The sequence below is a fragment of the Balaenoptera borealis genome, assembly GCF_965194805.1.
Source record: "Balaenoptera borealis genome assembly, chromosome: 1".
Classification (NCBI taxonomy): Eukaryota; Metazoa; Chordata; class Mammalia; order Artiodactyla; family Balaenopteridae; genus Balaenoptera; species Balaenoptera borealis.
Window position 1 is genome coordinate 80,528,157 of NC_138860.1, and position 15,685 is coordinate 80,543,841.

The 15,685-nt window shown below is 57.3% G+C and overlaps 1 protein-coding gene across 21 annotated transcripts in view; it reads left to right on the plus strand.

Annotated features, from left to right (window-relative positions):
- Positions 1–15,153, plus strand: part of ARHGEF11 (Rho guanine nucleotide exchange factor 11) — a 111,331-nt gene extending 96,178 nt beyond the window's left edge. For 10 of the 21 annotated variants that reach the window (XM_082404946.1, XM_082404929.1, XM_082404930.1 and 7 more), the window contains 19 exons: positions 1,563–1,742; positions 1,831–1,878; positions 2,094–2,281; positions 2,543–2,689; positions 2,972–3,051; positions 3,155–3,280; positions 3,730–3,847; positions 4,734–4,912; positions 5,453–5,528; positions 5,848–6,015; positions 6,836–6,926; positions 8,044–8,169; positions 8,624–8,685; positions 9,637–9,855; positions 10,192–10,548; positions 11,628–11,756; positions 12,682–12,929; positions 13,175–13,364; positions 14,227–15,153. In XM_082404946.1, the coding sequence (XP_082261072.1) occupies positions 1,563–1,742; positions 1,831–1,878; positions 2,094–2,281; positions 2,543–2,689; positions 2,972–3,051; positions 3,155–3,280; positions 3,730–3,847; positions 4,734–4,912; positions 5,453–5,528; positions 5,848–6,015; positions 6,836–6,926; positions 8,044–8,169; positions 8,624–8,685; positions 9,637–9,855; positions 10,192–10,548; positions 11,628–11,756; positions 12,682–12,929; positions 13,175–13,364; positions 14,227–14,348 (2,854 nt within the window). In that variant the 3' untranslated portion in view covers positions 14,349–15,153. Of the gene's footprint in view, positions 1–1,562; positions 1,743–1,830; positions 1,879–2,093; positions 2,282–2,542; positions 2,690–2,971; positions 3,052–3,154; positions 3,281–3,729; positions 3,848–4,733; positions 4,913–5,452; positions 5,529–5,847; positions 6,016–6,835; positions 6,927–8,043; positions 8,170–8,623; positions 8,686–9,636; positions 9,856–10,191; positions 10,549–11,627; positions 11,757–12,681; positions 12,930–13,174; positions 13,365–13,956 lie in introns of all 21 variants that reach the window. The other 11 variants (XM_082404932.1, XM_082404933.1, XM_082404940.1 and 8 more) reach the window with 3 other exon arrangements.
- Positions 15,154–15,685: the final 532 nt, after the last annotated feature.

Below are 15,685 nucleotides of genomic sequence, written 5' to 3' on the forward strand. Positions count from 1 at the left end.
TTGAGGAAATATTTGAGACCATTTATAAACGTATTCTTCAAGTTGTTAGGTAAATTTGCCCTGAGACATTCACTGGGATTCTAAATCTACTCTCAGCAGAAGCCTTTGGGTTTGATGGTTTTGAGTTCACTGACAATCTTAGAAGAAATGGCATCGGCAGCACGGTGGGTCAGAGGTTGTCGTAGAAACTAAACAGGTATAAGAAGCCCCCAATTCTAGACAGCAATAGTCTAGGAATTTTTGGCCAGAGGTGGGTTGTATGCCTCACTTCTTGGTGGGATCATTACTCACTTCTGGGTACTTGAAAGAAGCCCCAGGAACCTCATTGCATGAGGTTTGTTGTGGTGCTAAAGTGACCCATTGTGGGGCACTGGTGAAAGTGTTTTGAGTTAGTCTGTGTTGGAATTCTTCTGTCAGACTTCAAGGGGTGAGTTCAGTAGGGCATCAGCTGGCAGTATGGTTTCTAACCCTGCAGGCGAACCCTCAGGACCTGGGCAGGGGAGCAGCATTTGGATCCTCTGGCAGTTCAGAGAGACTTGATGAATGGAGACCAAGCCATTTGGCTCCTTCTCTGCAGCAACCTGCTGTGCTATTAAGAGCTCTCCAGACTCTCTAGGCCTTCTGTGGTCCTAGAGGCAGAGCAGGATGTAGATTAGTAATAATGTCAGCAAAGAACTAGCCCAGCAGGACCGTGGGGGGAGGCACCATCCTGGGGCAGCTAGGGGTCAGAGATGCCAGCTGTCACAGGGCTGAGGCACTGCAGGACTCGAAAAAGAGCAACACCTAGTCGTCAGCATCTCGTCAAGCCCCACAGACACTCAGGGGCCAAGCATGGTAGGCCAGGGAGCGGGTCCTGCCCATCAGTAAACAGGCCCCTGTAAGCACCCTTCCAAGCTGGGCTGCTCCTGAGAGGGGACTGGAAGCCTAGGAAGGGTGCTGTCCGGATAAGAATGGAAGAAATCCACAGTCCACATCACAGCTGGAGGGGTGGGAATTCAACAGCGGATAGAATTTTCTGACAGGCAGTGTGGAGAATACTAAAGAGTGTGTGAAGATGGTGCTTTCACTTCCCTCTTAAAAGATCTTGTAAAAGGAGAGATCCGCCTCAAGCAGAGTCCAGGGTGGGAGCCGACCTGTTCCAAAGCAGAGGGCCCGATGAGCTGGCCACGAGATGGCCAGGGGCGGGGAAGGTGGGACCTTGTTGTCCCTGATGAGGGACTTTGGTGTCCACACCTTTCCTGACGGGGACTTGGGGTCTTTGGCATCCAGACACCCCACAAGTCTGATTCTCTTAGTCCCAGATTTCACCTTCCTGTTGGGATCCCTTCCTGCCCAGTCACAAGGAAGCTGAGAGGCTCTGTCCATCCAGCTGGGCCGGGGAAAGGAAGGATTTTGTAGCAGAAGTGGTTTGTCACTGAGCAGCGTCTGCCACCGGGAGTTGGGACCCTTTGGGTCTGGTGTTTGGGGTGGAAGCCTGCGGCGCTGAGGCACCCCTGAGATGGGGCAGCAGGTCAAAGCTGGCCAGATATAAGACGCCAAGGTCTTTCGCCCTCTCCATCCAGTTCTCGCTCAGAGATTCGCCTGGGCCGCTCTGAGAGCCTGAAGGGCCGGGAGGAGATGAAGCGGTCCCGGAAGGCAGAGAACGTGCCCCGTTCTCGCAGCGATGTGGACATGGACGCAGCCGCAGAGGCCGCCCGCCTCCACCAGTCTGCCTCGTCCTCCGCCTCCAGCCTCTCCACCAGGTGGGCGGGGCTCAGGGGCTCAGCCCGCTGATATCTTGGGGGCCGGGCAGAAGCAGAGGGTTGCTGAGAGTTGACATTCTCTCCACAGGTCTCTTGAGAACCCAACTCCTCCCTTCACCCCCAAAATGGGCCGCAGGTGAGCGATGGGTGCCATAGCGCCTCTGTTAGGTGTCCGTGCCCCAGCCATGCTCAGCTGCCCCCGCTCCCCTTCCAGGGGCCAGTTGGTGGTGCAGCTCCTCTTCGTGGCCTGCTGGCTTCCCATGGGCCCCGGGCAGTGGGCAGGAGGCGGAGGGAAAACCCCGTGTTTGAGTTTTTCCTCCGTGTGACACTGAGCTGCCTGTTTTCCCCCAGGAGCATTGAGTCCCCCAGCTTGGGGTTCTGCACAGATGCCCTCCTCCCCAACCTCCTAGAAGATGATCTGGGCCAGCTGTCTGACCTGGAGCCAGAGCCCGACGCCCAAAACTGGCAGCATACAGTGGGCAAGGATGTGGTGGCTGGGCTAAGCCAGAGGGAGATTGACCGGCAGGAGGTCATCAACGGTGAGACTCAGGCGGGAACAGGTGCAGAGCGCCTTAGGCGCAGATGGTGGTAGAGAAAATAGTGGGGGGCCTGGGGGCGAGAGCAGCCACGTTGTGGTTCCTGTAAGGGCCACCTCAGTTCTGGCCCCTGGGGAGAGAGAAGTTGACACACCATCTGAAACCAGCACCAAAGGTGGTTGGGAGGTCCCGGTAGTGATGAGATCCTTGCTGACGGGTCTTCCCTCTGTCTTTCTGCCCCTTCCCGTCACTACCCCCGCTCAGAGCTGTTTGTGACAGAGGCTTCCCACCTGCGCACACTCCGGGTGCTGGACCTGATCTTCTACCAGCGGATGAAGAAGGAGGGCCTGCTGCCCCGGGAGGAGCTGGTGCGGCTCTTCCCCAACCTGCCCGAGCTCGTCGAGATCCACAGTGAGGAGCCCACCCCGCCCGCCCCCTTCCCTGGCCAGCCTTCAGGTTTCTGCCCCAGCTCTGCCCGCATGCCAGGACCCCCCGAGCAGATAGCCCCCAGCAGTCCTCTTTGGCGAGAGAACCTGATATGCAGCCTGAACATCAACATTCCAGTCCCCCAACAAGCGAAATGACTGGAGACCCTGCCCCACGGCCCTGCCCTCAGATCCCTCTTCTCTCGTCATGAAGGGCCTGGCCATGCGGCCCAACCCCAGGCACTTCTGTCTTTTCTCCTTGCCCCAGATTCCTGGTGTGAAGCCATGAGGAAGCTCCGGGAGGAGGGCCCCATCATCAAAGAAGTCAGTGACCTCATGCTGGCTCGGGTATGGCTGCCCAGGCCTGGAGGAGGCGGCAGAGGAGGTGGGGGGAGCGGTCCCAGGCAGGGGTGTGAGGCCGGGGCTGTGTGGTGTCCCTTCTGCCTCTCAGTTCGATGGCCCCGCCCGGGAGGAGCTGCAGCAGGTGGCCGCGCAGTTCTGCTCCTATCAGTCCATCGCCCTGGAGCTGATCAAGACCAGGCAGCGCAAGGAGAGCCGGTTCCAGCTCTTCATGCAGGTACGCTCGGCCTCCCCTCGTCGCCACCGAGAGCAGCCAGTTCAGTCCTAGCTCACTAAGGCTGAGGGGGACAGTTAACCGGGTTCACCCACAATCTCCCGGACTCCCCTCCTGGCCCCCAGCTCCAGGCGCTTGGCCTCTTCTCTCTACAGGGGAGGGTAAACGGCAACTTTCTGCTCCATCCACACCCTCCCCAACGCCCCCTCTTCAGAAACACTGACACATACTCGCTCTCAAGACGGAGACACTGGACTGGCCATCAGAAGGCCCCGCTCACCTACCAGTGCCTGTATTTACTTAGATGGATCTCAGTTTCCTTGTCTATAAAGTGGGAATACTACCTGCTTTATGTGGCTTATTTGACCACATCCCCTTCGGCTCCGTGTCCTGAGCTCACAGCCAGCTCATAATCCAGGCTGACGTCTTCCTCTGTTCCTCCTTCTGTCTAGGAGGCTGAGAGCCACCCTCAGTGCCGGCGGCTGCAGCTTAGAGACCTCATCATCTCTGAGATGCAGCGGCTCACCAAGTACCCACTGCTGCTGGAGAACATCATCAAGCACACGGAGGGTAGGGCTCACAGAAGGCTGGCGTTGGGAGGCAGCAGCCCGCAGCTCAGACCCTGGTTCTAGTACTGACTTGCTTCGTGTCCTTAGCAAGTCACTTGACCTCTCTGGTCTTCAGGTCTTCATCCTTGTGTTGTTATGGTCAGTCTCAAAGAAGGTAACGATTGTAAATGTGCTTTGGCAAAACTAAGGTGCTCAGCAGCAAGAGGAGGTAAGGGCTGCCGCTGGCCTGTGTGTGGCCTCTGTGCAGATCAGAGGGAAGCATCTGAGTGACACAGGTTAGCGCACAGAGGGCACCTTGGCTCCTCTGAGGATCATGGTCCCACGCCAGAGGCTGTGGCTGGATTTTAGCCCTGTTGATCCCCCTGCTGGACATCTCTGTGCGATGCACAAAAGATACAGCCATGCGTGCTTACTCCACAGGAGTAGGGGACCATATGCTGAATAGGGGGGTCTAACCCCAGGTTGTCACTGTCCCTGGGATTCTGAGCAGCTCTCACCACCCTCAAGTTTGGGATGTTGGCGTCAGCGTGTAGAAGTGGGAAGAACCACAACCTGATTTGAACAGGTGTTCCTAGAGGGAGACACCATCACTGTCATCACCTGCAGTCCCTGTCTCCGCTCCTGTCCTCCACACCCGTAGAGTGGCTGTGGTCTAGGCAGGAATTCCCAAGGGCTATCAGTGTCTTCAGAGCCGTGGTCTGAAACCCGAGGACCCTCAGTATAAGTCATCCTTACGATTGAGGTCCAAGTTAGGCAAGGGTGGCGTGTCTACACCCATCCCTGCTGGTTGGCGACTGGCCAGTGGCTGTTGGTAGCCAGGCACTCTCGGGCTCTGACAGACTTCTCAGGCAGGAGCCCTCACCACCTCCTCTCTGTGCCATGGGTAGGTGGCACCTCTGAGCACGAGAAACTCTGCCGGGCCCGGGATCAGTGCCGGGAAATTCTCAAGTACGTGAATGAAGCAGTGAAGCAGACAGAGAACCAGCACCGTCTAGAGGGCTACCAGAAACGCCTGGACACCACCTCCCTGGAGAGGGCCAGCAACCCCCTGGCAGCGGAGTTCAAGGTAGGAGGCTGAGGCTGCAGCGTCGTCAGCCCCACATGTGCTCCGGTCAGGACCTGGAGAAGGTGGAGGGGAGGAGACCTGGGCCTGTCTGTGATAGGATGGCGCTATGGGGGCCCTGGAATACACACAGCCCCGGTTACCATTGTCACCCCATCCCGAGATAGACAAGGGCAGACAGCCCTACCATAGAGGCTAGATGTTTGAACTCAGTCTGGGAGAGCAGGGGATGGGAGTAAACTCAAGGTAAAGGTGAAGGTCATTTGGGAGAACATAAAGCTGAGGGAAAGGGCAGGTAAAGCAGAGTGACCCTAGGAGAGTACACAGCATGTAGTAGGGGATAGAGGGACCCCTGCCATAACCATCGGCATATCCCCCAGCACAGCACGTAGCACGTGACTTTGTAGTTGCCTTTTTACTTGTCTGCATCCCCCACAGGAGTGTGAGGGCAAGGACTACTCTTGTTCACCACTGATGCCCAGCACCTTAGCACAGTGCCTAGGTTTTCAGATACTTGTTGAATAAATGGTGTCTCCTTAACAGAGTCTGGATCTTACAACCAGAAAGATGATCCATGAGGGGCCCCTGACCTGGAGGATCAGCAAGGATAAGACCTTGGGTAAGTGCCAGGGGACTGGGGCCAAGAGGGAATCTAGGGCACTGCCCCTGGGCTCTTCCCTCTCTGGATCATAAGCCCTGTACCCGGTGCTCTAGAGGGATGGTAAGGAGGCAGCTTGAAACACGACTGGGGATGAGAGCTCAGGGCTCCTTAAGCACAGCATGGGGAGGAAGGACCAAAAACAAAGCAGTCAGAGGTCACCAGACTCCAGGGCTTCCTAGATCCTGGAGATGACTATCCAAGAGCCTCTGGTACCCCATGTGTTAATGGGGGATGAGTGGGCAACAGAGAACACCTCACCAGCACCACACCCCTCCAGACCTCCACGTGCTGCTGCTGGAGGACCTCCTCGTGCTGCTGCAGAAACAGGATGAGAAGCTGCTGCTGAAGTGCCACAGCAAGACAGCCGTGGGCTCCTCGGACAGCAAGCAGACCTTCAGCCCGGTGCTCAAGCTCAATGCCGTGCTCGTCCGCTCCGTGGCCACAGGTACCCGTGAGGAGACAGTCCCAGCCGGCCCACGCCCCGGGGCCATGAGCCCTGTTACTCGTGTCCAGCGAGCACTGGGTGATGCGGGGCCGATCTGGGGCTGTACAGAGCTTATCAGCCCACCTGTGTTCCTTTCCTCCTAGCCCTGACTCATTGAAGCAGGAGGATGTGGTCCAGCGTGGGGTAGGGTGATGGGTAGGATGGGGACCACGATGAGGGAGGACAGCATGGTTCAGGCAGGATGGGATGTGGGCGCTGGGGATGAGGTAGCAGGATTGGGCAGAGAAAAGCAGGACAACCCTTCCTGCTGCAAAAGTGACGGGCAGAGCTCGCTTGCAGAAGACGGACAAACCCACAGTCCAGAACCTGGTCCAGTGCTCAGAGCATTTCAGTGAGAAGCAGAGTGTGTACAAGAAGGGCTCTGGAGCAAGAGCCAGGCAACCAAATTCTCTGGGCTCGCTTTCTTCATCTATAACATGGGGGGTGATATCTGTCTCTTGGAGGGGGGGTGTAAAGGGAGGATGGGTATGATGTAGTTTTATAAACCTTAAGCTCCGTACACCCCTCAGCCTTCGCTGTTTGGAAAGCGAGAGGTAATGGGGGTGGCTGTGAAGATGGCATTAGGGGACCCAGAATTGCCTCTGTCCTCTTCGTAAGCGAGCCCCAAGTGGTTCTGAGGACCCAGGTCCATCTGGTGCTGCATTCCTCAGCTGGTTGAGGGTGAGGACTTCAAGTCCGCACTCTGTCGCCTTGGCTCAGGCTGCAGTCATGCCTCTGCCACCCCCAATGCAGACCCTTCTGCCTTCTCTCTCTCACACAGATAAACGGGCCTTCTTCATTATCTGTACCTCCGAGCTGGGCCCACCCCAGATCTACGAGCTGGTGGCATTGACGTCATCAGACAAGAACACGTGAGGATTGCCTGATGGGGGGGGCGGTCCCACGTAACTGCCGTCCCCTTGGGACCAGGGTGGTGTATGAGGATGTGGACAGGGAGGCCAGGGCTGCACCCCAGAGCATTCACAGGACGGGGCCTTGAGGGGAAGTGGGAGATAAGACAGGAGTAGAGAGGTTTACGGTGTCACCGCCCCTGACCCCATGAGCAGGCCTGCCCTAGGGAGGAGGAGTCCCCAGCAGTCTTCCAGCCTTTCTGAGGCTGCTTTCCTTTCTCTGGCCCCCCTCCTTTCCCCTGGGGTTTTTCTTCCCTTCCCTCATCAAGCATTGCAAATGCCCACATTCTTCAAAGGCGTTTGCCTCCGGGACCCTCATCCCCACCCAGGGCATTCTCTCACCCGTATTCCCGACAGTGGCCACCCAGAGGCAGCGTGGCACGGTGGGAGGAGATAGGTTGAGTCAGGCAGTTTCTCAGGTTCCAGGTTTTCATCTGCGAAATGTGGATAACGCTACCTCTTGAGAGTTATTTTGAGAGAAAGAAGAGATATAGAGGGACTTCCCTGGTGGCGCAGTGGTTAAGAATCCGCCTGCCAATGCAGGGGACACAGGTTCGAGCCCTGGTCCGGGAAGATCCCACATGCCGCAGAGCAACTAAGCCCGCGAGCCACAACTACTGAAGCCCGTGCGCCTAGAGCCCGCGAGCCACAACTACTGAAGCCCGTGCGCCTAGAGCCCGTGCTCCGCAACAAGAGAAGCTGCTGCAATGAGAAGTCCGCACACCACAACGAAGAGTAGCCCCCGCTCGCCGCAACCAGAGAAAACCCACACACAGCAACTAAGACCCAACACAGCCAAAAATTAATTAATTTTAAAAAGAGAGAGATATAGAATGCTTAGCACAACGAGTAACAGAGAGTTGGTGTTCAGTAATTGGTAGCTGCGAGTAATGTAACCCAATGTGAGCAGCCAGTCGGGACTGCAAGGAAGGGGGGACCCCGCTGGGCAGAGGGGGTCCTCAGAGCAGGGCCTGGCGAAGGGCTTCGCAGCTCTGGCGCAGGGGGTCGGTAAGGGGAGAGGCTGTGTGCCTCGGTCCTGTTCTCACCACCAGTCCTCACTGTTCCCGCTGAGCAACAGATGGATGGAGCTCTTAGAAGAGGCCGTGCGGAATGCCACCAGGCACCCTGGAGCCGCCCCAAAGCCCGTCCACCCGCCGCCCTCAGGCCCCCAGGAGCCAGCCCACCAGAGCCCCACGCCCAGCAGGTGCTTAGCCCTCCAGGCCCCCTCACCATCCCCACTCCAGGCCACTTGTTTGCTGCTTCTAAGCCCTTCACCCCCGGGGATGGGCAGCCTCAGCGGCAGACGTCAGCGGGCAGGTGGCGGAAGGTACCCTCACATCTCTGCCTTCCGCGCCCGTCTGCTCTCCCCCTGCAGCCCCCCACTCGGCTGTAGTAGAGACTGTGCCTGAAGTGGGGTGGGGGGTATAAAATCGTGACCAGGAGAAGCTTGGCCGACACCCACCCTCCCCTCCAGTTTGCCAGCCAGACGGCAGGTGCCGGAGTCTAAACCCCTCCCTCCTTGGGCCCTGCTCCTTCATTGCCCATCCCAACTCAGGAGGCCAGAGTGGAATTTCATGACACGGCCACCTCCTGTCTGGCAGAGAGCCAGAATTCCCAGCAGGCGATCGTCTCTCACCCTTGGCTGTTTCTTCCCTCAGGGTAGGACTGGATGACTCCGAGGTGTTCCGTAGTGAGCCAGAGCCTGAGACAGTACCTGGAGGTAAGTCCCCTGAGCTGTCTTTGTGGGAGCCCAACCCCGTCCATTTTCTGTAGGCACAGTAGGGAGGTGGTCAGGTGTGCCTGTGGGGGTGACGGGAGAGGGCCGTCGGGGCCAGAGGTGTGAGGTTTTGATAAGAGTAGAGAAGAAACAGAGTGAGCAAGGAAGAGTCTGGAAGAGGAAAGAGGACAGGCTGAAGCAAATGTGGACCGGCTCACTTGCACAGAGCTCTCAGCCTGGGCTCTCTGGGTGCCAGGTATCGAGCAGGGGAGGAAGAGAGGGGCGGTCAGGCCCGGGGGTGCCTAACGGAGAGCAGAATGCACTCAGATCTGCAGGCACCGGAGTCTTGTGGGGGCAGGGATAGGGAGCCCAAAGGGCTGAAGATACAGTCACCGGGATGGGATTGGCAGGGGCAAGAGGGTCTCAGACAGAATTCTCGTTGAGTTTTTATGTGAAATAACTTAGGGTCTCATGTTTAGAGAGAAATCTCCCCGGTGGGTTCCCTGGCTAGGTCCCTTTTCTGTTTCCTTCTGCTTAGAATGCTTCTCCTAACTCCCGCACCCCCTTCAAGTCTTTGTGCAGGTGTCAGCTTTGCACCAATATACCTTCTCTGACCACTCCATTTAATACCAGCATTCCTGATCTCCCACACCCTGCGCTATGTTTTCTTCTTTCCTGTAGCACTTCTCGAATTTATTTAGACAATTTACTTACTTATTTTATTTTTCTCTATGTCCGTCCACTAGAATTTAAGTTCCATAGGGCGGGGATCTCTGTTTTATTTACTGATGTATGCCAAGAGCCTGGGACAGTGCCTGGCCATAGTAGGTGCTCAGTAAACATTGTGGAATCAGCCAATGTTCCCAGCCCCTTGAACCCAAAGCTGGGCCTGGGATCAACCCATACGTGCCTTCCCTCTTTCCCTGTCTTACGCTGTCCTCCCATCCAAAACAGGCACTGGGCCCCAGCAGAGGGTCAAAGGGAAGCACCCAGTCCTGCTAGAGGGCCCCGAGCCGGAGGGCAGCGTAGAAGAAGAGGAGCTGGGTGCCCTGCCTCACCCTTCTGCCTCCCTGGATGGAGAGAACAGGGGCAGCAGGACAAGGGACCCCATCCTCCTGCCCCTCCCAGGCCCTCTGTTCATGGAAGGACTCGCCGATGCAGCCCTGGAGGACGGTGAGTGCCTCATGGCCCCAACCGTCAGCCCCCGGTGCCCCAGTAGCATGGCCATTGTGAACGCCATGGCAGACACCCCACTGTCTTACCTGCTCGAAGGCTCTCCCTGTTGTGTTTGAGGAGAGATGGATGCAGAGAGACAATGGTCATTTCTGTCCCCCCCCCACCCAGCTGGTTGGCCAGAGTCCCCCAGCTCCACCCTGTGACTGAAGCAGTTTCACCAAGATGGCTGTGGGAGAGGGGAGCAGTGGCCCTCCTGCCACCTCTGCACCCTCCCCCGACTGGCGAGGCGTGTAGTCCTGTTTCCAGGAAGCCATCGCGCTGTTTCCCCTCCAGTGGAGAACCTGCGGCACCTGATCCTGTGGAGCCTGCTGCCAGGTCACCCCGTGGACCCACAGGCTTCCGGGGAGCCCGAGGACGACCTGACACCTACACCTTCCGTCATCAGCATCACTTCTCACCCCTGGGACCCAGGCTCCCCAGGGCGAGCTCCCACTGGGGGTGAAGGGGACAGTGCCCGGCTCTCAGGGCCAGAGCGGGGCCAGCAGGAGGACATGGCTGGCTGTTCTCTGGAACACCTGCCCCCAAGGACCAGAAATTCTGGGATCTGGGACTCTCCTGAGCTGGACAGGAATCCAGAGGAAGAAGCTTCGAGCACAGAGGCAACAGGAAGTTACAAAGTTGTGAGAAAAGGTAAAATAAATTGGGGTGGCCACTGGGGAGACACATGCCCAGTTTTGCTAGGGTAGTGCTGAGTCTTCCAGATGGCTGCTTCCTTCCCCGCCTCTATCCTGCAAACCATGTGTGCAGAGGCTCGCCCAGATCCTGGGGGAAGGAGACATGTTGCTATCATGCAAAGGCTTTGGGGTTGGACAGCTGAGGTGCAAAGTCCTAGCTCCGTCACTTAGTACCCGTGTGACCTTAGGCAAAAATCTGAATCACCTCTGGACTTCATTCTACAATATAAGTATATTACTACTGCTTGGCACAAATCAACTGTCAATAAAAGTTTCTGCTAGCGTTTTTCACTGCTCTTCCAGTTCTAAGGAAAAGTGGGGCTCTTCTCAGGAGCCTCATTCCCAGAAAGACAAGGGCAGGTGCTTGCAGCCGGTCACTCCAGATAGCGGTGAAGGAATTGGCGTGTAGGATGGAGGTGGCAGCGGGACTAGATGTGGAGCCAAGACTAGGGGCTGAGGACAAGGCTGGGGAGACGTGTGGAGGGTGTGGAGCTGTGGTGAATGAGCAGGGACGTAGGGAGGGCGCCCGGCTGCTTGTGGAATGCCGTGGACAGTAAGACATGAGAAGCCAAGACTGGCTGGGATGGAGGCTCAGGGCAGGTTTGTCTGGCCAGAGCCTGGGGAGGGAGGGAAGAGTAAGCTGAAGAGAGGGCAGCCTGGTCTGAGGAGTGCAGCAGGAAAGATGAACCGAAGCGCGGGATGCCCTCGAGGGGTTGAGGTTGGGGGGGCGGAGTTCCATGTTAGTGCTAGGGGGTCTCCTTTCCTCCCCTAGTGCCCAGCTCTGCCTCCTTTTCCAGGAGCATTTTTCTTTCCATCTGCGCAAGGTGTGTGCTCTCTCCTGGGTTTCTGGGACCTGACCTCCCTTCTCTCTCCTCTGGTGAATTGGTGGAGCGGCTCTCTCTAGCTCCCTGGGGTATAATCATGTGTGATCTTGTGTTCACTTTGTTCTTCCCTTTTTCTCCACCCCCACTCCCTCCCCCCTTCCTTCTCCCTCTCCTTCCTACTCTCTCTCCCTTCCCTCTCCTTCTCTCTCAGTCTCTACTCTCCCTGGTGGTGGTGTCGGTGCAGCTGAGGTGGCAGGCAGCAAAGTTGTCCCTGCGCTACCAGAGAGTGGCCAGTCAGAGCCTGAGCCACCCGAAGTGGAAGGCGGAGCAAAGGCTACGGGTAATGAACTTCTCCTCGGAGCCAGAGACAGGCCAGGGCTAGAATGCGGGCCCACGGGCAGAACTGGGCTTCAGGTGTTAGACCCTTGCCTGCAGTCACGTGGCCACACGCCTCCGTACATACTCCCTGAACTGTCTGCAGTGGGTGAGGAGTAGGACGTGCGCCTGAAGACGGGAGAATAGACCCTGTGCCAGCCCCTTGCCGAGAGCTGCACAGGCCCCATTCAAAGCAGTAGGGTTAAGCAGCTCTGCTTAGTCACGCAAGGGGGCGGGGAAGCCTGGCCCAGTGTCCTTAGCCTGACATTCTGAGCCACCTCTCCCCGACACTAGTCACCATCCAGTGTCCCTGTGGAAAAGGGCTTACGTGGCCTCCCAGGCTCCTGGGCACTTACCTGTGCTTACTGCCCTGTCAGTAAGCCTTACGTCCTTCTCTATCTGTCCCCGACCCCATCTGATGAGTTGAGGTACCTCGAGGATCGTGAAGTAGGTGGCAGTTGGGGCAGGGCACCGTGTTGAAGTTCAGCAGCAGAGCCTGAGAGGGGGCAGAGTGAAGGAGGCTACCGCCCGCTCTTTTTCAAAAGTGCCTAAAACCAGCCCACGCCCTCTTTACCCTTCCTTCAGGGAATGGGAGCCACTCCCGTTTCCCAGAAGACACACAACCACCCTGCCCCTTCTCCCTTAACTTCCACCACTAAGCATCTCCCCTGCTCTGGGCCAAGCTGAGCAAAGTCGCCATCTCGAAGGCTCTCTGGAGGGGAAGGGCTTTTGGGAGACTGGTAGGCAGCCCGAGGCCAGCCTACTCCAAGCTCGCCTGCAGGATGGCTTCCCTGGCCCCGTCAGCCGGCCTGGGGAACACCAGGGGAGCGGAAGATGGCTTAGACTTCCTCTCTGTTTGCCTCCTATTCTCTTTGTCTTGCTGGGGACAGGGAACTGCTTTTACGTGAGCATGCCGGCAGGACCCCTGGACTCAAGCACTGACCCCTCAGGGGCACGCGTGAGCCCCTCCCAGCCCGATGGCCTCCCTGCCTCGCAGACAGAGCCTCGGCCCGGGCTTCGGGAAGGCAATGGAGATCAAAGGCGCCCGGGCCGCTCTCCCCCAAGCCTGGCCCTCAGGGACGTGGGCGTGATCTTCCGTACCATCGAGCAGCTCACCGTCAAGCTCAACAGGCTCAAGGTAAGGGCCTGGGGCCCTGGAGGCCTCAGTCCATTGCGCCGAGACCCATCACCCACGCGAGTGAGCTACACAGTGTGTCTCCATGGGAGCCCTAGATCCCGGCCTGGGCTCTACCCTCAGCCCACCCAGCCGCCCTCCAGCACAACCCATCCCCTGGACCCCACGGATAAGAGGGCATTGCCCCTTCCCCAGGGGCTCATGGACAGAGGGGCTTGAGAGCAGATGTCCCTCTACAACTCTTCCAGGACATGGAGCTGGCCCACAAAGAGCTGCTCAGGTCCCTCGGGGGAGAGTCGTCTGGTGGCACCACGCCCGTGGGCGGTTTCCACACAGAGGCAGCTAGATGGATAGACAGCTCCCTGTCCCCTCCAGCCAAGGAGCACCTGGCCTCTGACTCCAGGGACAGCCGCGAACTGGGGCCCTGCCCTGAGGACGGTGAGTGAAGTCCCCCGGGGTTGGGGCGGGGTGTGCAGGGAGAAGGCCTCCGGCTCCTGAGGAAGCACGCCGTGCAGTGTGAGGACGCGGAAGGGAGTTCTGAGAAGGGGCCTCATCTCCCCCTGAGTACAGTTCATTCATTCATTCCCTCAGCTTCAGCAAGAGGTCATTTTAGGGAAGGCCCACAGAAGCTCCCCTAAAACTGGGAAACTTATAACTGAACCCTCTTTTCCCTTGGGTTATGGAGATAACAAACCAGGGGGAGCCTCGTCTCCCATCTGAAACCTGTTCTTAATAAGTGGTTCAGAAGCAGATTGCATGGGCCAGGGCCACGGCTGTGTTTCAGCTCAGGAAGACAGACCCATACCTACCCGTGGGCTTTGGGGGCCAACAGAACAGAAGTGGGGTTCAGTAGGCAGCCCTTTCCGGGTCGCACAGGAAACTCTAGGGTTTCTGGAGGAGGAGAATGCCTTGTCACAGAAGGATGGCACTAAAGAGCTGCTCTCACAAGCCTGAGGACTTTGCAGGCGGAACACAGCGGGAGGGTCATCTCAGAGGCCAGCTCCTCACCGCCGTCCCCACATCCCTGCAGGTGCCAACACCCCGCTGGAAGACGGCCCGGCGGACGCAGCCACATCCCCAGGACTGTAGCTGCCCAAACCACCGAATCCTCCGCGTCCCCACTCCTCCTCTAGGGACCGGCCTGAGGCAGGGCACAGGGTGGGGAGACCCCAAACCTCCTCCCCTCGGTGGAGGCAGGCGGTTGAAGAGAGGCTCCAGCCAAGACCCGGGGGGAGATGCGCATGTTGCTTGGTCTGCTCAGATTGGAGTCAAGTTTCAGTGTCTTTTCCCCTCCCTTCAGCCCAGCCCTTCAAGGCCTTGTGTCTCCTAAGCATGCTGACTGCATCTGAAAGGCCCCCCTCGTCCCACGTACGTGTGCGCGCCTGTATGTGTGGGTGCCCTCAGACAAGCCAGTGCGGGTGAAAGGAGGCGGCTCCAGTGTAAATGCACTTTCTTCCTCCCCTCCCTTCTCCACAGGACCCCCAGGCTGGGGTGGGTGTCTCCACCTCTCCTCTCTTTGTCACTTTGGTTTCCTATAAATATGTATGTATTGTATGTGCATCTTTGCTATTGTAAATAACTTCGACCTTTTTTGTTTCTGATCCTGGCATGCCGAAGGCAGTTCCAGAGGGACTGCTAAGGGAAGAGGAGGTTCACTTGTATCTCTTTGTTAGCAGCCCAGCTCCAGGATCAGGGCCCAAAGGTGGAGCCAGCCCTGAGCGCCCCGGCCCCCCGTAGGCAAGAAGGCCTCCAGCTTCTGGCCCACCTGGCCGGAGAGCCTAGCCTCTGCAGCTCGGTGCTGGGCTACTCCCTCCCTCCTAGGACTTCTCATCTTCAGGGGAACTTCTTACCCCACCTGTGTCCACCCTTCCCCACCCTCTCCCTATAGAAAACCAGTGTATCAGGTACAGAGCTGAAAACTGGGCCCCGGGGAGGTGGGGGTAGGGGTTTGAATGCTGGAGTCCCTAAACTAACAACCTAGGACCATCCCCAGGGGCCACCACAGCCTTGGCCCCTATTACCACATCCACTCCACTCCCCACAGACTAATAGAATATACACACTGTGCTAGGTGTATATATACATATATATATATAAATATATATAATATATATAAAATACAGATATGGAAATGACTGTTTTGCTGTTAAAATAATGTATACTCTTATTTTCTTCCTTTCATGGTTAAGATTTTTTTTTAAGAAAAGTTAAATATTCTTCAACTCTGGTGGTGTGTGTGTGATTCTTGGAACTGCTGTGATCAAAGATACTGTGGTTGTTCCCTCTGAGACTGATTGGAATTGAATAGAGGGAACAGAAGGCAGCCCCAGACCCAGGCCTTGCCATATTCTCTCCCGAAGTTGCAGATGTGCACTTCACTGAACTTCAGACTAAGGGATACAGCCCCCACGGCCAGAACACAGAAAGACGACGTGCGCACACGCACACGCACACGCACACACACGCACGCAGTGGCCCCAGAATCAAGAGCCCTCATGAGCTGCCCTCAGTGAGCTTCAGGACTTTGAAGGCAATACACAGGGGAGGGTCATGTCAGAGGCCTGGCCAGGTGCTGTCATTGGCCCTCCGCACCCTCCCACAGGCTCCTACACCCCCTGGAAGCAGCTCGTCAGGCGTGGCCACACCCCCAGGACTGTAACCACTCAAACTGCCTCCTTTGCCATCACTGTGGGACTAAGCAACGAATTCTCTTTCCCCCCTAACTAATGTTTCCCTCCTAAACCCGACATGACGCTGAG